The sequence below is a fragment of the Mycteria americana genome, chromosome 2 (genome assembly GCF_035582795.1).
Source record: "Mycteria americana isolate JAX WOST 10 ecotype Jacksonville Zoo and Gardens chromosome 2, USCA_MyAme_1.0, whole genome shotgun sequence".
NCBI classification, from domain to species: domain Eukaryota; kingdom Metazoa; phylum Chordata; class Aves; order Ciconiiformes; family Ciconiidae; genus Mycteria; species Mycteria americana.
Genome location: NC_134366.1, coordinates 4,460,453 through 4,474,023, shown reverse-complemented (window position 1 = coordinate 4,474,023; position 13,571 = coordinate 4,460,453). Strand labels below are relative to the sequence as shown.

Sequence of the window (13,571 nt, the reverse complement as noted above, 5' to 3'; positions counted from 1 at the left end):
AAGAGTTAAACTGTGTAAAAGACGCCAGGGGATTAGAGGAAGAGAAAGCAGCATTTCCTAGCTGATGTAACTTAATGATATACTGCAGCTGTCCTTTGGTAGTCATGTAAATCTCACTTGGGAGAGGGCATATCTCAGGTTCGTAGGGGCTGTGAGCAGGGGGCAATGTTTCTGTTTCTGTGCCTAGCTTTCCGGACTGCACACATCCGGACAGGCCAGCAGCGTGCCCAGCGCACACCGCGCACCACGAGACGGCAGTGCCTCCGCGCAGCCTGCACAGCACTTCCAGACACCGTTTGTGACAACCCCTTTGCTGCCTTCTCAGACCTGCTGTCAAGCAATATATCCCTGAAGCGTTCCCTACTCCTACACGCACCATCATATCCTCAGATGTGCCATCGAGAAGAGATCAGCAGCCTTTTCACAGCCCAAACAAAACCTTTGTCCAAGAAACTTTTGCACTCCCCAGGACTATTAACCTCATCACCAGGTTGTTCCAAGTGTGCCCTTTATAGAAACTATGTAAATAGTGGCTTTGCATATACGCAGAATAACTTCATATAGCCCTTGATTCCAGCTTATGACTTACACATCCTGATCCAAAATGTTTGAAAAGTAAAAGACTTGAAAGTGTTAATAGCATTGGGAGGGATGCAGGGACATTTTGGACAAAGGACAGGCAGAGCAGGTGGCTGGTGTATTGCTGAAGTTGCTGGAGAACTTTTGAGGCATTGGGTTGGATCTCTGTGAGATGAGTTGTAAAGGTGACTGGAAAGAGCTTGAGGCAAAAGGGGATATCTGGGGAGTTGATGCAAGCTGAATGTGCATGGTGATGGTATATGGGTACAAACTAGGTTGCAGGGTCTGGTAGGAATGGGGGGGTTGCTAGAGCTGTTGAATTTTTTATGAGGAGACTGAACACTGAATGACTGATGGAAAGATCCTTCATGGTGTACTGGGACCTTATCACCTTTCTTTGCCATCATTTCTCCTTCCTCTGGATCCTTGGTCCAGCAAAGAAGCTTCCCAGTAATAAAGGAAGAGGACATATAGTGAGAACAGTGGTCTTCAAGTCAAATGCAGGCCATCCTGGGAGCTCAGCTGGGAAGTGGGAATTGCTGTGTGACACAACAAGACTGATACATACACCAAATAAACGATGCAGTTAGGTGGGAGAGAAAGTAAAGGGGAGATTGTACTGGGAGAAGAAATCTCCATAACATAAAGCCTCAGGCCAGGTTATTTTTTGAAGACATGTTCCCAGGTCAGCCAAAAGCAAAAGCATAATTCACTCCAACTCTGTTCCTCTCCAAAGGCAGATGAAGAGATATGGGTCAATTCCTTCATGTAGACAACTCAATAATGTTTACCACAACTATTTCCTCAAGAAAACATTTAGAAGTAGTCAGATACCTGAACTAACGGTCCTCTCTCAAACATGGATAGAAGCGGGGTACCACAGACCTATATCTTAGTGATGGTGTCTTGGAAGGAGCGTGGGGCATTCACTCAGGCTGTAGGATCATGCAATGTAAACCTTTTCTTGGATGAAAAGTTCAAAATTGTACATATTCATTGGCTTCAAAACTGTATCCATAGTAAACACAATTATAAGATCGTCCTTTTTTTATAAAGTCTCAAATGAAATATACAAACTGACATAATTAAAATTTACAAACTCACAGCAGCTGTAATTATCACTTGCATTTTATAGATGTACATCGTACAAATGTGTTCACATCACTATACTAGGCAGCAAACCTAAACAACACAGGAGCAAAGGTTACTTTTACAAGGAAAACTGATAAGGATGTCAGAATAGACAAAACAACCCCTTATAGAGGACATCTGATTCATTGGGACAGATAGGTTAAATACCTAATTAATAAAGGACTGATCTGAATCATATTTATAGAAATCTGGACAATTCATCTCTGCTCTAATAATGGAACTAGAGATGAAGCACCTAAAATCAACAAAGGTTTCCACGAAGTCAAATGTCTCCTGGTCTAAACAAATAACCAAGAGTAGAGCAAAATGAGGGACTGGAGCGCTACTTTTTAAAGCTAAACTGGTATTGCACTTCACAGAAAGCCAGCATGTACTTGAATGGCCATGGTCCCTAGCAGTGCTTTCAAGTCTAAATGCAGGTTCTCCTGGGAATGGTCCTATCTTGAAGGGAACTATAGCTGTGTCTAGTGTACCTTGTATGCCCTTTCTTTACTTCTGGAGAGTTTGAGGTAAAGTCCAACTCAGTCCTGAAGAAAGAGGAAGGCCACCCAAAGAAGTGATGCAAGCACAACATCAGTTTGCTCTGTTTTACTAGACCATACTTTGCTTCACTAGACCACACTGCTGTGTTGTTAATTCTAATCCCAGAATCATCATTGAGTGGAGTGATAATGAGTTGAGAAATGATGGGCAGGACTGAGATAATCACAGCAATCACAGCAGATTAGTCCTCAAAGGAAGGTCCCAAAAAAACCACAAAAGCACAGTTTAATTGTGTATTTCATTGATGGATCCAGCCAGCCTTCAAGGTGGCAGAAGATCTGTTCCAGCTACACAAGGACCAGCATCTGGGCACTAAGAGTAAGTCTGTAAGTCATTCTGAGCTCAGGGTAACCCAGCTGGCATACTGCATTGGGTTTGCTCTATGTTCTTCCTTCATACACACATAATGTGCCTAATGTTCAGCTACTCCATGTTTTCCCATGGACAAGAAAGGGCTTGGGGTCTTCTGGCCGAATTTAATCTCTGTTCAACAGGCATGGAAGAAAAAAACCCAAGCACATAATGTAACTCGTTCTTTTTTTGTGTCACTCTTGAGGCACCTTGAGATTCCTTTTAAAGGAGGTTGCTGCTCTATAGGTAGGTGCTTAGCAAGTTTCTGTGTGTAATCCCCTTTAAGTTGTCTCAAAACAACTAGTAAAACATCACTAATCGTTATGGCAAACCTTTGCCACCACATAACTCTTTCAAATGAAGATTAGGAATAGTGGTCTTGAAAACGGGAAATTTCGGGAAACACTAACAAAGGCGTGACAAACATGTTGGGCCTGGCAGGAATTAATGTAATTGGGGTTTTTTGGGTGCTAACCTGTTGATTCACACAAGCTCAAGGTCTGGCTTTTTACAACAAAACAAGTGGATTTTTTGTGCTTAAAGAGAGATAGAACCAGGGTTGTGAGACTGATCTGTACCAGGTGAGAAAAGCAGCTCGCAGAAGGCTCTTGGCATTATGGAAAGCCACGAAGGATCCAAGCTGGCCATCTCTTAGGTAGTATGTTACCATGTCACAGCAATTCATCCTGCTAGAAAAGCTCAGACAGAAGTTACCCCATTCTGGTACACAGATGTTTTCCTTTTTGGACTGATTTTTTCAAGCAGTGACAACTGAGTGACATAGTTGACTGGACTGTTTTCTCTGGACAAAGTCCCGTGTTTGTGTGTGAAGTTCAGGTATTCTTGATACTGCCATTTGCACAGTTGTTTCTTCAGTTCACTTTGAACCTATAGAAAAGGAATTTAAAAACAAAGAATCAGAAAATTTAAACTTAGTGGGCATTGAAGGTAAAATATGCCAAAATGTCTGCCTGACTACTTAGCCCAGATGCATGAAGGCACTCAAAACAATCAGGATTAAGCCTTAACACATTTTTAGAACTTAAACTATGTCCCTATTCACTTTTGAAAATAAACAGACTTAATTTTCAAAATTCAGGGGATGATAGGGAATTTTTTGACTACCGTTTCTTTGTTTATTGTTGTATGTCTGCTTCATAAATATTTCTACCTTTTTGTATAATTTCTATTTTCCTCATACTGAATCTTCTGTGCCTCCTTGCTGTGACCTGCTATGTGCAATAAGGGTCCTTCTCCTGCCTTTCAGTTTATCCAGATTGTAATATCTCTTAAAGATCCCTTACTGACTCTGAAGATACTGAATCGACTTGAACACATATTACATTTGCGAGAGGTCTCAGGGATCCTCAAAAGCGTAGGCAAAACTAATTTTTTTACCATCTGACACACAACAGGTAGGTTGAACAACCCTAGAGGTCCACAGCCTGCTATTGACACTACTGGAACCGGGGTGAGGGGACAGTGGGAAAGTAGGGGACAGTGGGAAAGTAGGTTCTGTTGCCCTACATAAAGCAGCTTACACTCAAAGCTGTAGCAGGGGGAGAGCAAGCAGGTGCAGGAAACACCCAGTCCTTGCCACCATTCACACGAGCAATCGGCTCCTGTGGATTAATTGCTCGCTGTGCCCTGGTACCTCTGTTGACATTCACCTTCATCTCCCTCTGGTTCTCCCGCGAGGGGGTGGCTCTCCTGAATGTCTACAAAGTCATTTACAAATCCCATCCTAAACTAAGAAGATGTGTCAAATGCTTCTAACCACATAGCTGCCATCTTCTGTGGCTGTCATTAGTACTGAAAATCTATGACAGTGTTATAGTTGTAGCACCGTTAGCACAAACTCACTCCAAATTAAATGCAGAAATAAACTGTTTAGTGAAACTATTAATTGTCACAGGGGATGTATGTATGGACAAATGTGATTTAAGTACTTTGAATTTAGGAATTAATCTAGTAATTCTATTATCTAATCCTCTACTAGGTACTGGCCCTACAGAGATGCACAGAAAGGAGGGTGGGACATGCAGAAGTACATCTTGGACATCAGGGCTCCTTGAAAGTCACTGGCAATATTTATCGTTGAGGTGGCCCCTATTCTGCCTTTATTCTCTCTGTTAATGACACAGACATGCCAGTCTCAGTGTGCGACATCAAGTATGGATAGAACATGCCCTCTGGGCTTTCAAGACTCTAGTAAATAAAAGGAGCCTTTGTCCACCAACCCAGTACTCCAGTACTATCCCAGCAAGCTCCAGGCCCTTCAATGCTCCTGTGTACCTTATTCCAAAAAACAGGACATACAATACCAGCTTCATCTCATACAGATACCACCCTGTTTGGCAGCAGCACAGTCTCTCATATTGTTGCAGATACTTAAAACTGAAGGAACACACACAGAGAAAATATTAGTTTTGGTGATTGCAGGGAACCATAACAGATGCAGGAGGGATCCACTGCCAAGTTGTAATGAGTGGCCAATCTGCTCCAGAAGCAGTTATCCCTAAGCAGCATGGATGCAAGCCAACCCGTACCACTTAGTCTTGGGGCCAGAGATCACTCTCTGCCTGACCCTTTTTTAACACCTAGTACATTTGTGTGTTGCGAGGTACAATATGCAAGATAATTAAAGGCTGTTGGCAAGGAGTCTATGCAGACAGAAGGCAGGTGGGAAGTAGAGCATTCTGTATTTACAGTTAGTCCTGAAGGCGCTCTCTCAGAACAGCACTAAAATGGCCATTAGAAGTTGTTTTCCTAAGTAACAAATGTATTTTAGGCATCATTCATCCTTGGGTAGGATTAATTTCACCTGCATTTAGCCACCTCTATGAAAATGTTCAGTGTAAGCTAGTGGGGAGACTGAGGCACCGTTAGTGGGTCATTCTTCTCATCTAACCTACACACTTTTCTGAGGATGTGGATATGTTTTTACATTTTCTCACAGCTCTTGTTTCATGGCTTTTGGGGAAAGTGCAAGCAAATTCTGGCAATCCATACAGTATTTACACAAGGAAATCCAGATAACTTTCCTCCTTTCTGTGGGAAGCTGTTAGTTTTTAAAATGACAGGCTCTCCAAAATGTACTACAGCGAATTTATCAAAATTCTAACAATGTTACAAAAAACAGGAAAAAAAGTGTTCGAACAAAACTCCTGAAAACACACAGGCTGCCCTGGAGAAGGGAAAGGGAAAGGGAAAGGGAAAGGGAAAGGGAAAGGGAAAGGGAAAGGGAAAGGGAAAGGGAAAGGGAAAGGGAAGAAACTCACTAGGATAAATAAACCTAAAGAAAGTAAGGAGTGTTACAAACTTTCCATTGAGACATCATCATGATAGCTATAGGACATAAAGCAGAAAAAAGTCCCCTGACAGGAAAGTCACCAACCATTTGTTAAGGGTCATTGCTTCAAAGCTTATTTTGTGTCCTTCTGTCAGAACTGTATGAATACAAATAAAGTCAACAAAGGTACCAGGGGAAAAAGACATATGGGTATTTCATGCTTTCAGGAGCAGATCAAGGAACAGATCTGTTCTGGAAATAGGGAGGAAAATAAAAGAAGAAGAGAGGCCCATGAGTTTAAAAGGTTTTGATAAACTTCCGTACTTGCTACTTACCTCTGCATTTGAGAAGCAATATAGAAGAGCGACAACAAAACCCTAGGACAGGGAGAGTAGGGAGAAAAAAGCCAACCATCAGGATTTAAAGCACAGAATCAGAGAAAGACATAAGGTTTCATTCAAAATTTGAGTAAGGCAACAAAAATACCTATTTTCCGTTGTTCCATTGGAATGTAGGTGATGTGGCACTATTTATCAGGTTTTCATAATAGGATTAAGTTCCTCAACGGACTGGCGACACTGTATGTCTATTATTGACCTTGTATGGAGACACTAAGGACTAACTTACTGTCTACTGTATCCTACAAACAAGTTCTTCCTCAGATAAGGTAGCAGGGACTTCTGTCTTGTTCAAGTCTATATTTACAGTAATAAATAAACCTTATATTTACAGGGTGAGAACCTGCTCTTGTTTTGCATCTTTACTGCAAAAGTAAAGTTTATCTTAAACTATCTTATTTCACTCACAAGACGACGGCTGTGTACAAAACAAACCTATTGGGAAAGGTCTTGGGTTCATATTCACCCAGAACTACAGTCAGGCATTGTCTGGGGGAGTGTTCGTCAGCCAGAAGCCAAGTCATTTTACAGGCTGTGCAAACACAGGCAAACACTGGACAGTGTTAGACTACATCTGTATTAGTAAACTGAACAAGGCGCAGCCCCGAACACTGACCTTTGCTTCTACATGTTGTTAAAATGTCAGCGTGGTCCATGACACAGCTTTGTGTCAGGCCAACAAGTATTTTCCCAAACAGTGTCCAGCCACGGTTGAGAGGTAAGAAAAGAAGAGGGATAATTTTCAACACAAAGGAACATGGACAAGCTGTTGTGGGGTACAGGGGAAAGGGGAAGGAAAAAGGCCTCTGCTATTTATTACAAAGTGTACCATACCCAGGCCCTGGCCCCCTCAAATCCAAGATATTGTTCTGAACAGTGGTATAGCAAAATAAAAGAAATGAAGAAGTATTAACATGATGGATTCATTACTGCTAAAGGGTAAGGGCAGAACAGGTTGTTATACATTATCCTTATTTTTTCAGTCTTCTTATCATCACCTTTATTATAAGTGGAATTAGTTTCAATCAGCTCACCTTAATCCATAGGTTGGTCTTCATGGTACTCAGTCACTGTTATTCAATAAGGTTAGATGTATTTTTTTGTGATTATTAATATGAAGTCTGAGTCAGAACTCAAAACTAGTGTGAGATTTCAAATAACAAGGTAAGAGAACAAACAACAGAAAGAGCTTGTGAAGGAATAAGATGGAATGTGTGTGCTGAATTTAGACACATTATTAACACCTGCTTTAATAACCAACATAAAATGTAAAAATCCTGAGCGTGTGGCGTTTCAGCCCACACCTCTTAGGACTGATAAACATTTTGTCCATCTTACCTGAAAAGAACCCAAGCCCAGCTCAATATAAAGGCGAGCTTCCAGACCAGTGCTTTCTGGGAAAAATGCAAATACAATGTAGTGCACTCCAAAGAGGGGGATCAAGAGTAACGTGGATTTAGCAAGTCTCCTGACAAACCAAGAATTAAAGAACAATGCACTGTTAGAAATATGGAATTACTGATAGCAATTATATGTGGGAACAAATTTTAATACAGAGGACAGCTCCAGAATGGAGGCAACTACATCCAACAAAGTTATAGGAAGATTACTTTCCGCCACTCCCACCATCAACACCTGGTGAAAAAAGATGAACAAATCAACATGCAATTGTTCTGGATTGACCTTTAAGGGTTCTTCTCCCTGCTATACATGCAAAAACAGGGGCACCAACCTAAGTACTCTCATCTACTCTCCTGAGACTAATCTCAATCACATGTAGGTATCTCCCATATAAGTGTCTCAATGTCCAAAACTGTCAATGGAGATCTAATCATCACTGTCCATAAGACTTGATTCAGTTGCTTAAATGGTGGTGTGAGAGCCACTGCTGATGTCCTAGGGTATTCTGCTTGGCCTTCGGCTCACTCCAGAAGGGCACAGGTTTACGCTAGGTCCTGTGCCATAACCAACAGCCATACCTACATATCTTAGGATGAGTCAAATAGCTCGCTAGAGTCCTCTGACGGCATTGATGAAATCCTCATTGATTGTGAAGGGGATCATAAACAGGAAGGACTAGGTTCAGTTACCAGAACGTCAGCATCATATTACAGTTAAGAATTTAAAGAAAATTATCTGCATCTCTCTCTGTGTGGCCATTTGTGTGGAAAGGATTGGAAGTGAGATGGATGCATTACCTGACATTTAGTGTTTACACTTTCAAGCTGGGTTCTGTTGGAGTTGTAATACTTTATATTTTACTTTTCTCATTGTCCCCAACACATCCACCCCACCCTCCTCCCCCTGAAGTAAAAGAGACAAGATATTTGGGATGAAAAGGAAAGTTTACATTGTTATTTGTTCTGGGCATTTCTCTTTCTATTAGTTAGGAGTAGAACATTTTGTGCTCCTGCCCATAAAACATCTCTTATCGCAGCTAGAACGGGTCAATATCAAGAAACCCAGAAATACTTACACAAAGTGGCTTGAATGGCTCCCTCCTCCCTCTTGAGATTTCAATTTATGGACTAGAATTCTGATCACATTAATAAATATAATAAAGTTAATCTGGAAAGACAAGACAAAATCTGTAAACTTACTACAAATCAAGACATATCTTCAGTTGATACAAATTAACTGAAAATTCCCAGTTATAGGAATTGCACTGGTATAAACCAGTGAAGATCTGCTCTCAGATCAAATCAATAGCATTAGAAATAGTATTATTTTCCCACCAGTATATAGTTATACATAAAGATATGCTGAAAGTTATGTTGAATGAATATAGACCTACATATCTCAATATCGGTTTCTGTCTGATATCAAGTTCTAGTATTCACTGTCAGCACCTCGCAGATCTTACAAGGTCTAAATAGTCCCCCCCATTCCCTTCATTGTTTATGACAGGGATTATAACAGATACAGTCCTAAATGACATACTGTTTTCTCCCTAAATTTAGATGGAATGAATGTGTGCATAAGGGAGATTTTTTTGTCTTAAGTTTACATCGTAAGAACTCATTTTAAAAATATACTAGATAAAATGAACTATATGTATTTCTTGCATTAAACTAGCTTCATATTATCTAAGAGTCTTGCCAATATGGATTGCCTTTCTTCAGAAATGACTTACAGAGACACAGACACAACTATGGTATGTGGAATGGAGGTATCGAGGTGATTCCATTATGTCCTAGCATGACTCTCGAAAATATAGGGTTTACCCTTTAGATGGTGATTTAGGGTGTTTGAGGGGACACACACCCCCAAAAAAACCAACAAAAACAACAGCAACAAAACCACATGCTATACAATAAATTCCAACTATTTTAAATTCAATACCATAGCATGTGCTATTGCTTTTCTCCCAGCTTACTGAAAGGAGACACTAACTTAGCTTTCACATTTCAAAAGATACTCAAGACAAAATGAAAAAACATACTAATACAGTTAGCAGAATGGGGCCTTTGATGATCCATAACACCACTCCATTTTCATCATCATCCCAACATCTGAAACAGCAAACAAAAGCAGTCATGTTATCTATCCCATGTGAGCTTTTCCCAACACATGAAGGTATTTCTGTCACAGAATAGGAAAGGGATGGACACTAAGTTTTAAATCACTATTTAAAGGCCCTTGCCATTACTCGTACCCTGATACCACTCTAAAAGTCTCTGTGCAGCCCAATTGAAAGGAAGTTTATTCAGTAAGAGGCAAGGGTTGAAGAACCAAAACAAAGTCAAGAAACACACATTTGTATTTTCAGGTTTCTTTCCTGCTCTTCTGTTGAAAAAGTGACTGTTTTACAGGGTACAAATCAGAGACTAAACTACTGTGCATCCACAGAAGTAATGACTTTGGGGTCATGAGGAAATAGGCAAGAAAAATCTAGAGCCCTAGTAAAGGTACCCTGAAGGGAGAGAGCAGAATGGGCTTTTGGTCCTTGTTTTGAGGCTTTCATGCATTTAACATCAGTAACAGTCCAGCTTAGCTCCCTCCAGTCAAGTGCCATACATGCTAGGTTACATCATGCTCCCTCTTCTTGTATTTTCCCTTCCGGTTTTGTGACACAGGATATTTGGCTGCATAACGATAAAGCTTACAGATGGTGGCTTATCCCAGCAGGCCTGAGTGTATCTTTGCAATGTGAGCAATTTTCAGACCAGCTGTCTGAAGAACTTGGCTTACTAGGCTATTAGGTAAAAGATGAGTGATTCTGATACTGTAGTTTGTTTATGTATCTAATATTAGAAGAGCAACCAAATGAATGGAGGATCTGCAATGAGATTCATCTGACTGTGTAGACATCTTCATCTATTCAACTTCCTTTCCTTTGCAGTCAAAGGACATCAATACAGCAGGACACAATTAATCTCATCTTAAAGTGGACATCTAAAATACAGCAGAGAAGTAAACTGAGCAGGTAGGCACTTTGCTGGAAGAGCACCCGAATTTCAGACACTTTTCAGCCCCCTCTTTAAGCCTGTGAGAACTTGTTGGAGCTCTTGTTCCTGCTTTCCACTGTTCTCTGAACTCTCTCCGTAACTGGAGTATCTTGTGCCAGATTCTTCTGCTACAGATCCAACAGATAAAGCCAGCAATTCTTTGGAAGAGGAGCAGTAGGAAAAGAGGAAAAATGAAATCTTCCTTGCACCTCACCCGGCTACAAAAAGGAAGCACATGATGTGGAAAGGTCCGACCACTTCCACTTATGAAACATTACAGTGGAGAACTTCTTCTGCAGATGCACTGCAGTAATATAAAGAAAGGAAAATAGGATGTGCCAAATGTGGTGGACCTTAGAACTTACTGCTTCTACATCATTAATCTGAGGCCTGAGCAGGTAGGTGTAAAATAATATCTTTTCCAACTGATCATCCATGTGAAATGACCTGAAGGCTTTCAGGGCAGCTTTTAGTAAACAATCATCTGCTTTATACCTGGCTCTCATGTTAAAAGATAAAAATAAAGGAAAAAAAAAAGATGCAAAGAACTGAGTGGAAATGAAAGAAGAAACTACTTATCAGGACACAATGTGTTTGTTTGGGAGGTACTTATTTGAAGAGATTAGGGTTAGTAATTTATGGCTGATTTTATACAGAAGTAGTGATTTTCTTAAAATATAATTATTTCAAGGACTGGGCATTAGGAAACTAAATGAAATTTCAATGCCTACTATGATATTTCCAGGTTTTATTACTCCATATATGCACATCAAAATCAGAAGACTTAAAATTATTTTCTCACTTGTGTATGAAGTTTAAAGATTAGAGGCACAACTTTGGAACAATATCTTTTGTTTTCCTGGTTTTTTGTATCTATTTTTTCCCCACCAGCAAATCAAAATACAATACAAAATAGGATGTCCTTGGCTTCCTTATCCAAGCTCTAACTTACCCGGTATTTTGTCGATGGATTCTTGTGAGGACCCAAGCAAACATCACAGCAGCGGGAGCTCCTGGACAATTAAACATGGAACACACAACATAATTGTTTTGAATACTGTGCCCATGGAAACTTTATTCCAAGAAGGTTCACAGTGCAGCAGATTGGATGTACACTAAAGGTCAAACAATGGGCCAGACAATTTTAAATAACTTTATGAAAGAGCTTAACTCACTGTTCAGGGAAATTAAAAAAAAAGGACCAAAAAAAAAAAAAAGCAGAAGAATGAAATAAAAACAAAGGAGAATAGGGGATGCTGTGAAACTATCTTTTAAAAAAATAACAGCTAAGAATTACTTGAAGGTTTGGATATTAATTACGAGCACTTGTGAAGCTGGAGGAATCACTTATTTAGCTAAAGCTCTTTTATCTTTTGAATTGTGGCTAGCATGCAACTCTCTACACTAGCTGGAAGAGTTCACATTTTTGTCCTAAGGAGCCTCTACTAATCACTCTAGACTCATCAGCTGATGAGCATTCCATGAAAATTTAGCTAAATCCATGAATTGGTGATTTCTAGCCTCACTTTGTCACTGCTTATCCTTCTGCATTTTTTTTTTTTTTAATCAGATCTATAAACTAGCAATTGCTTTTGCTCTCATTCTGTGGAAGCAAATTTCCAAAGACTAAGTGACTTTCAAAGCTGCCACAAAAGGGACTCTCATCTGAAGCAGGTGACATTTTCACTGATAAATCTAAGGAAATATAGGTAATATCTTTCTAAGTATCATTTGAGATCTGTAGGAAAGGCTCAGAAGTTGTCTGTCCTAATTTTAGACCTTTGTTCAAGGCCTTTAAGCTGGGACCATATGCAATTCAAGTTGCCTTTTCAATTAATCAAGAGAAATATTTATATCCATATCACCTAAGATCTGAGTTGCCCCTGAGATGTCTCTCACTTTCCATTGACTATAGGAGGAGATGAGGATTACTATATTATTAACTGAGGTGTTTCCTGTGCTATCTTAAGTTAGCTGTGATTAATCAAGGTCTAAGCACCTAGTTTCAGGGTATCGTAATTGGAATAGATCCAAACTAACATCCCCTTTATAAAATTCAGACTCTTAATATTTAATTACATAAAAAAAGTCTGAGAATCTGAAGATGAAGGATAAATTACTATAAATTACTATTTACTTCATGAGAATTTGAATTTCACTCCTAAGACAAAAATCTCATGTAACCACTCAATTTGGGTTCCTCCATTTCAAAACAGCCAAGATGAGGTACAAGAATATCTGAGAGTCACAATAAACAATTCTCTGCAGTGAATGAAATTTTATGTATTACATGCACTTATTCTAAAAATCAGAGTTAATTTTAATTGCTATATAAGCTCAAAAGATTCCCTAAAGCGAGAAGGCTTCTGGAAAAAGTAGAATTTTTTGATTCCTAGGCCTGAACTCAACAAGATTTAAGATCAATCTTCTAATTCTGCTTAGTAAAAGCAAATGTCAACTTAAAGTTAGTCACCCAAACTTCTTTAGTCAGTGGAGGAAGGCAACATGTTTCCAGGATGTGATCCAGCCACATTACTCATCTTCTTGAGGACTAGATTAATCACCACCACAGCATGCATACCTCACTCTACTGACTGCAGGAGAAACCTGGAGAGATAGTTTAGATTAGATGGCTAACTTTTAAATTACTGTAGTTGCATGAAATTAATTCCAATCATAAAGACGAATGCTGTAGTCTTTCGACTAGGCATATCATAGTGCTTCTAGTAATCCATCCTATCCTCTCCTTCAAAGTTTTGAACAGTTAAATATCACAGAATCACAGAATCACAGAATCATATAGGTTGG

General features: G+C 39.7%; 1 protein-coding gene across 1 annotated transcript in view; it reads right to left on the bottom strand.

The window, feature by feature from the left end:
• Positions 1-3,324: 3,324 nt before the first annotated feature.
• The window catches only part of LOC142405234 (vasoactive intestinal polypeptide receptor 1-like), a 29,813-nt gene continuing 19,566 nt past the window's right edge, over positions 3,325-13,571 (bottom strand). Inside the window, exons 8-13 of the mRNA XM_075492270.1 lie at positions 11,716-11,776; positions 9,758-9,827; positions 8,792-8,883; positions 7,654-7,783; positions 6,253-6,294; positions 3,325-3,513 (exon numbers count right to left, since the gene is read on the bottom strand). Of these exons, the coding sequence (XP_075348385.1) occupies positions 3,325-3,513; positions 6,253-6,294; positions 7,654-7,783; positions 8,792-8,883; positions 9,758-9,827; positions 11,716-11,776 (584 nt within the window). The remainder of the gene's footprint in view (positions 3,514-6,252; positions 6,295-7,653; positions 7,784-8,791; positions 8,884-9,757; positions 9,828-11,715; positions 11,777-13,571) is intronic.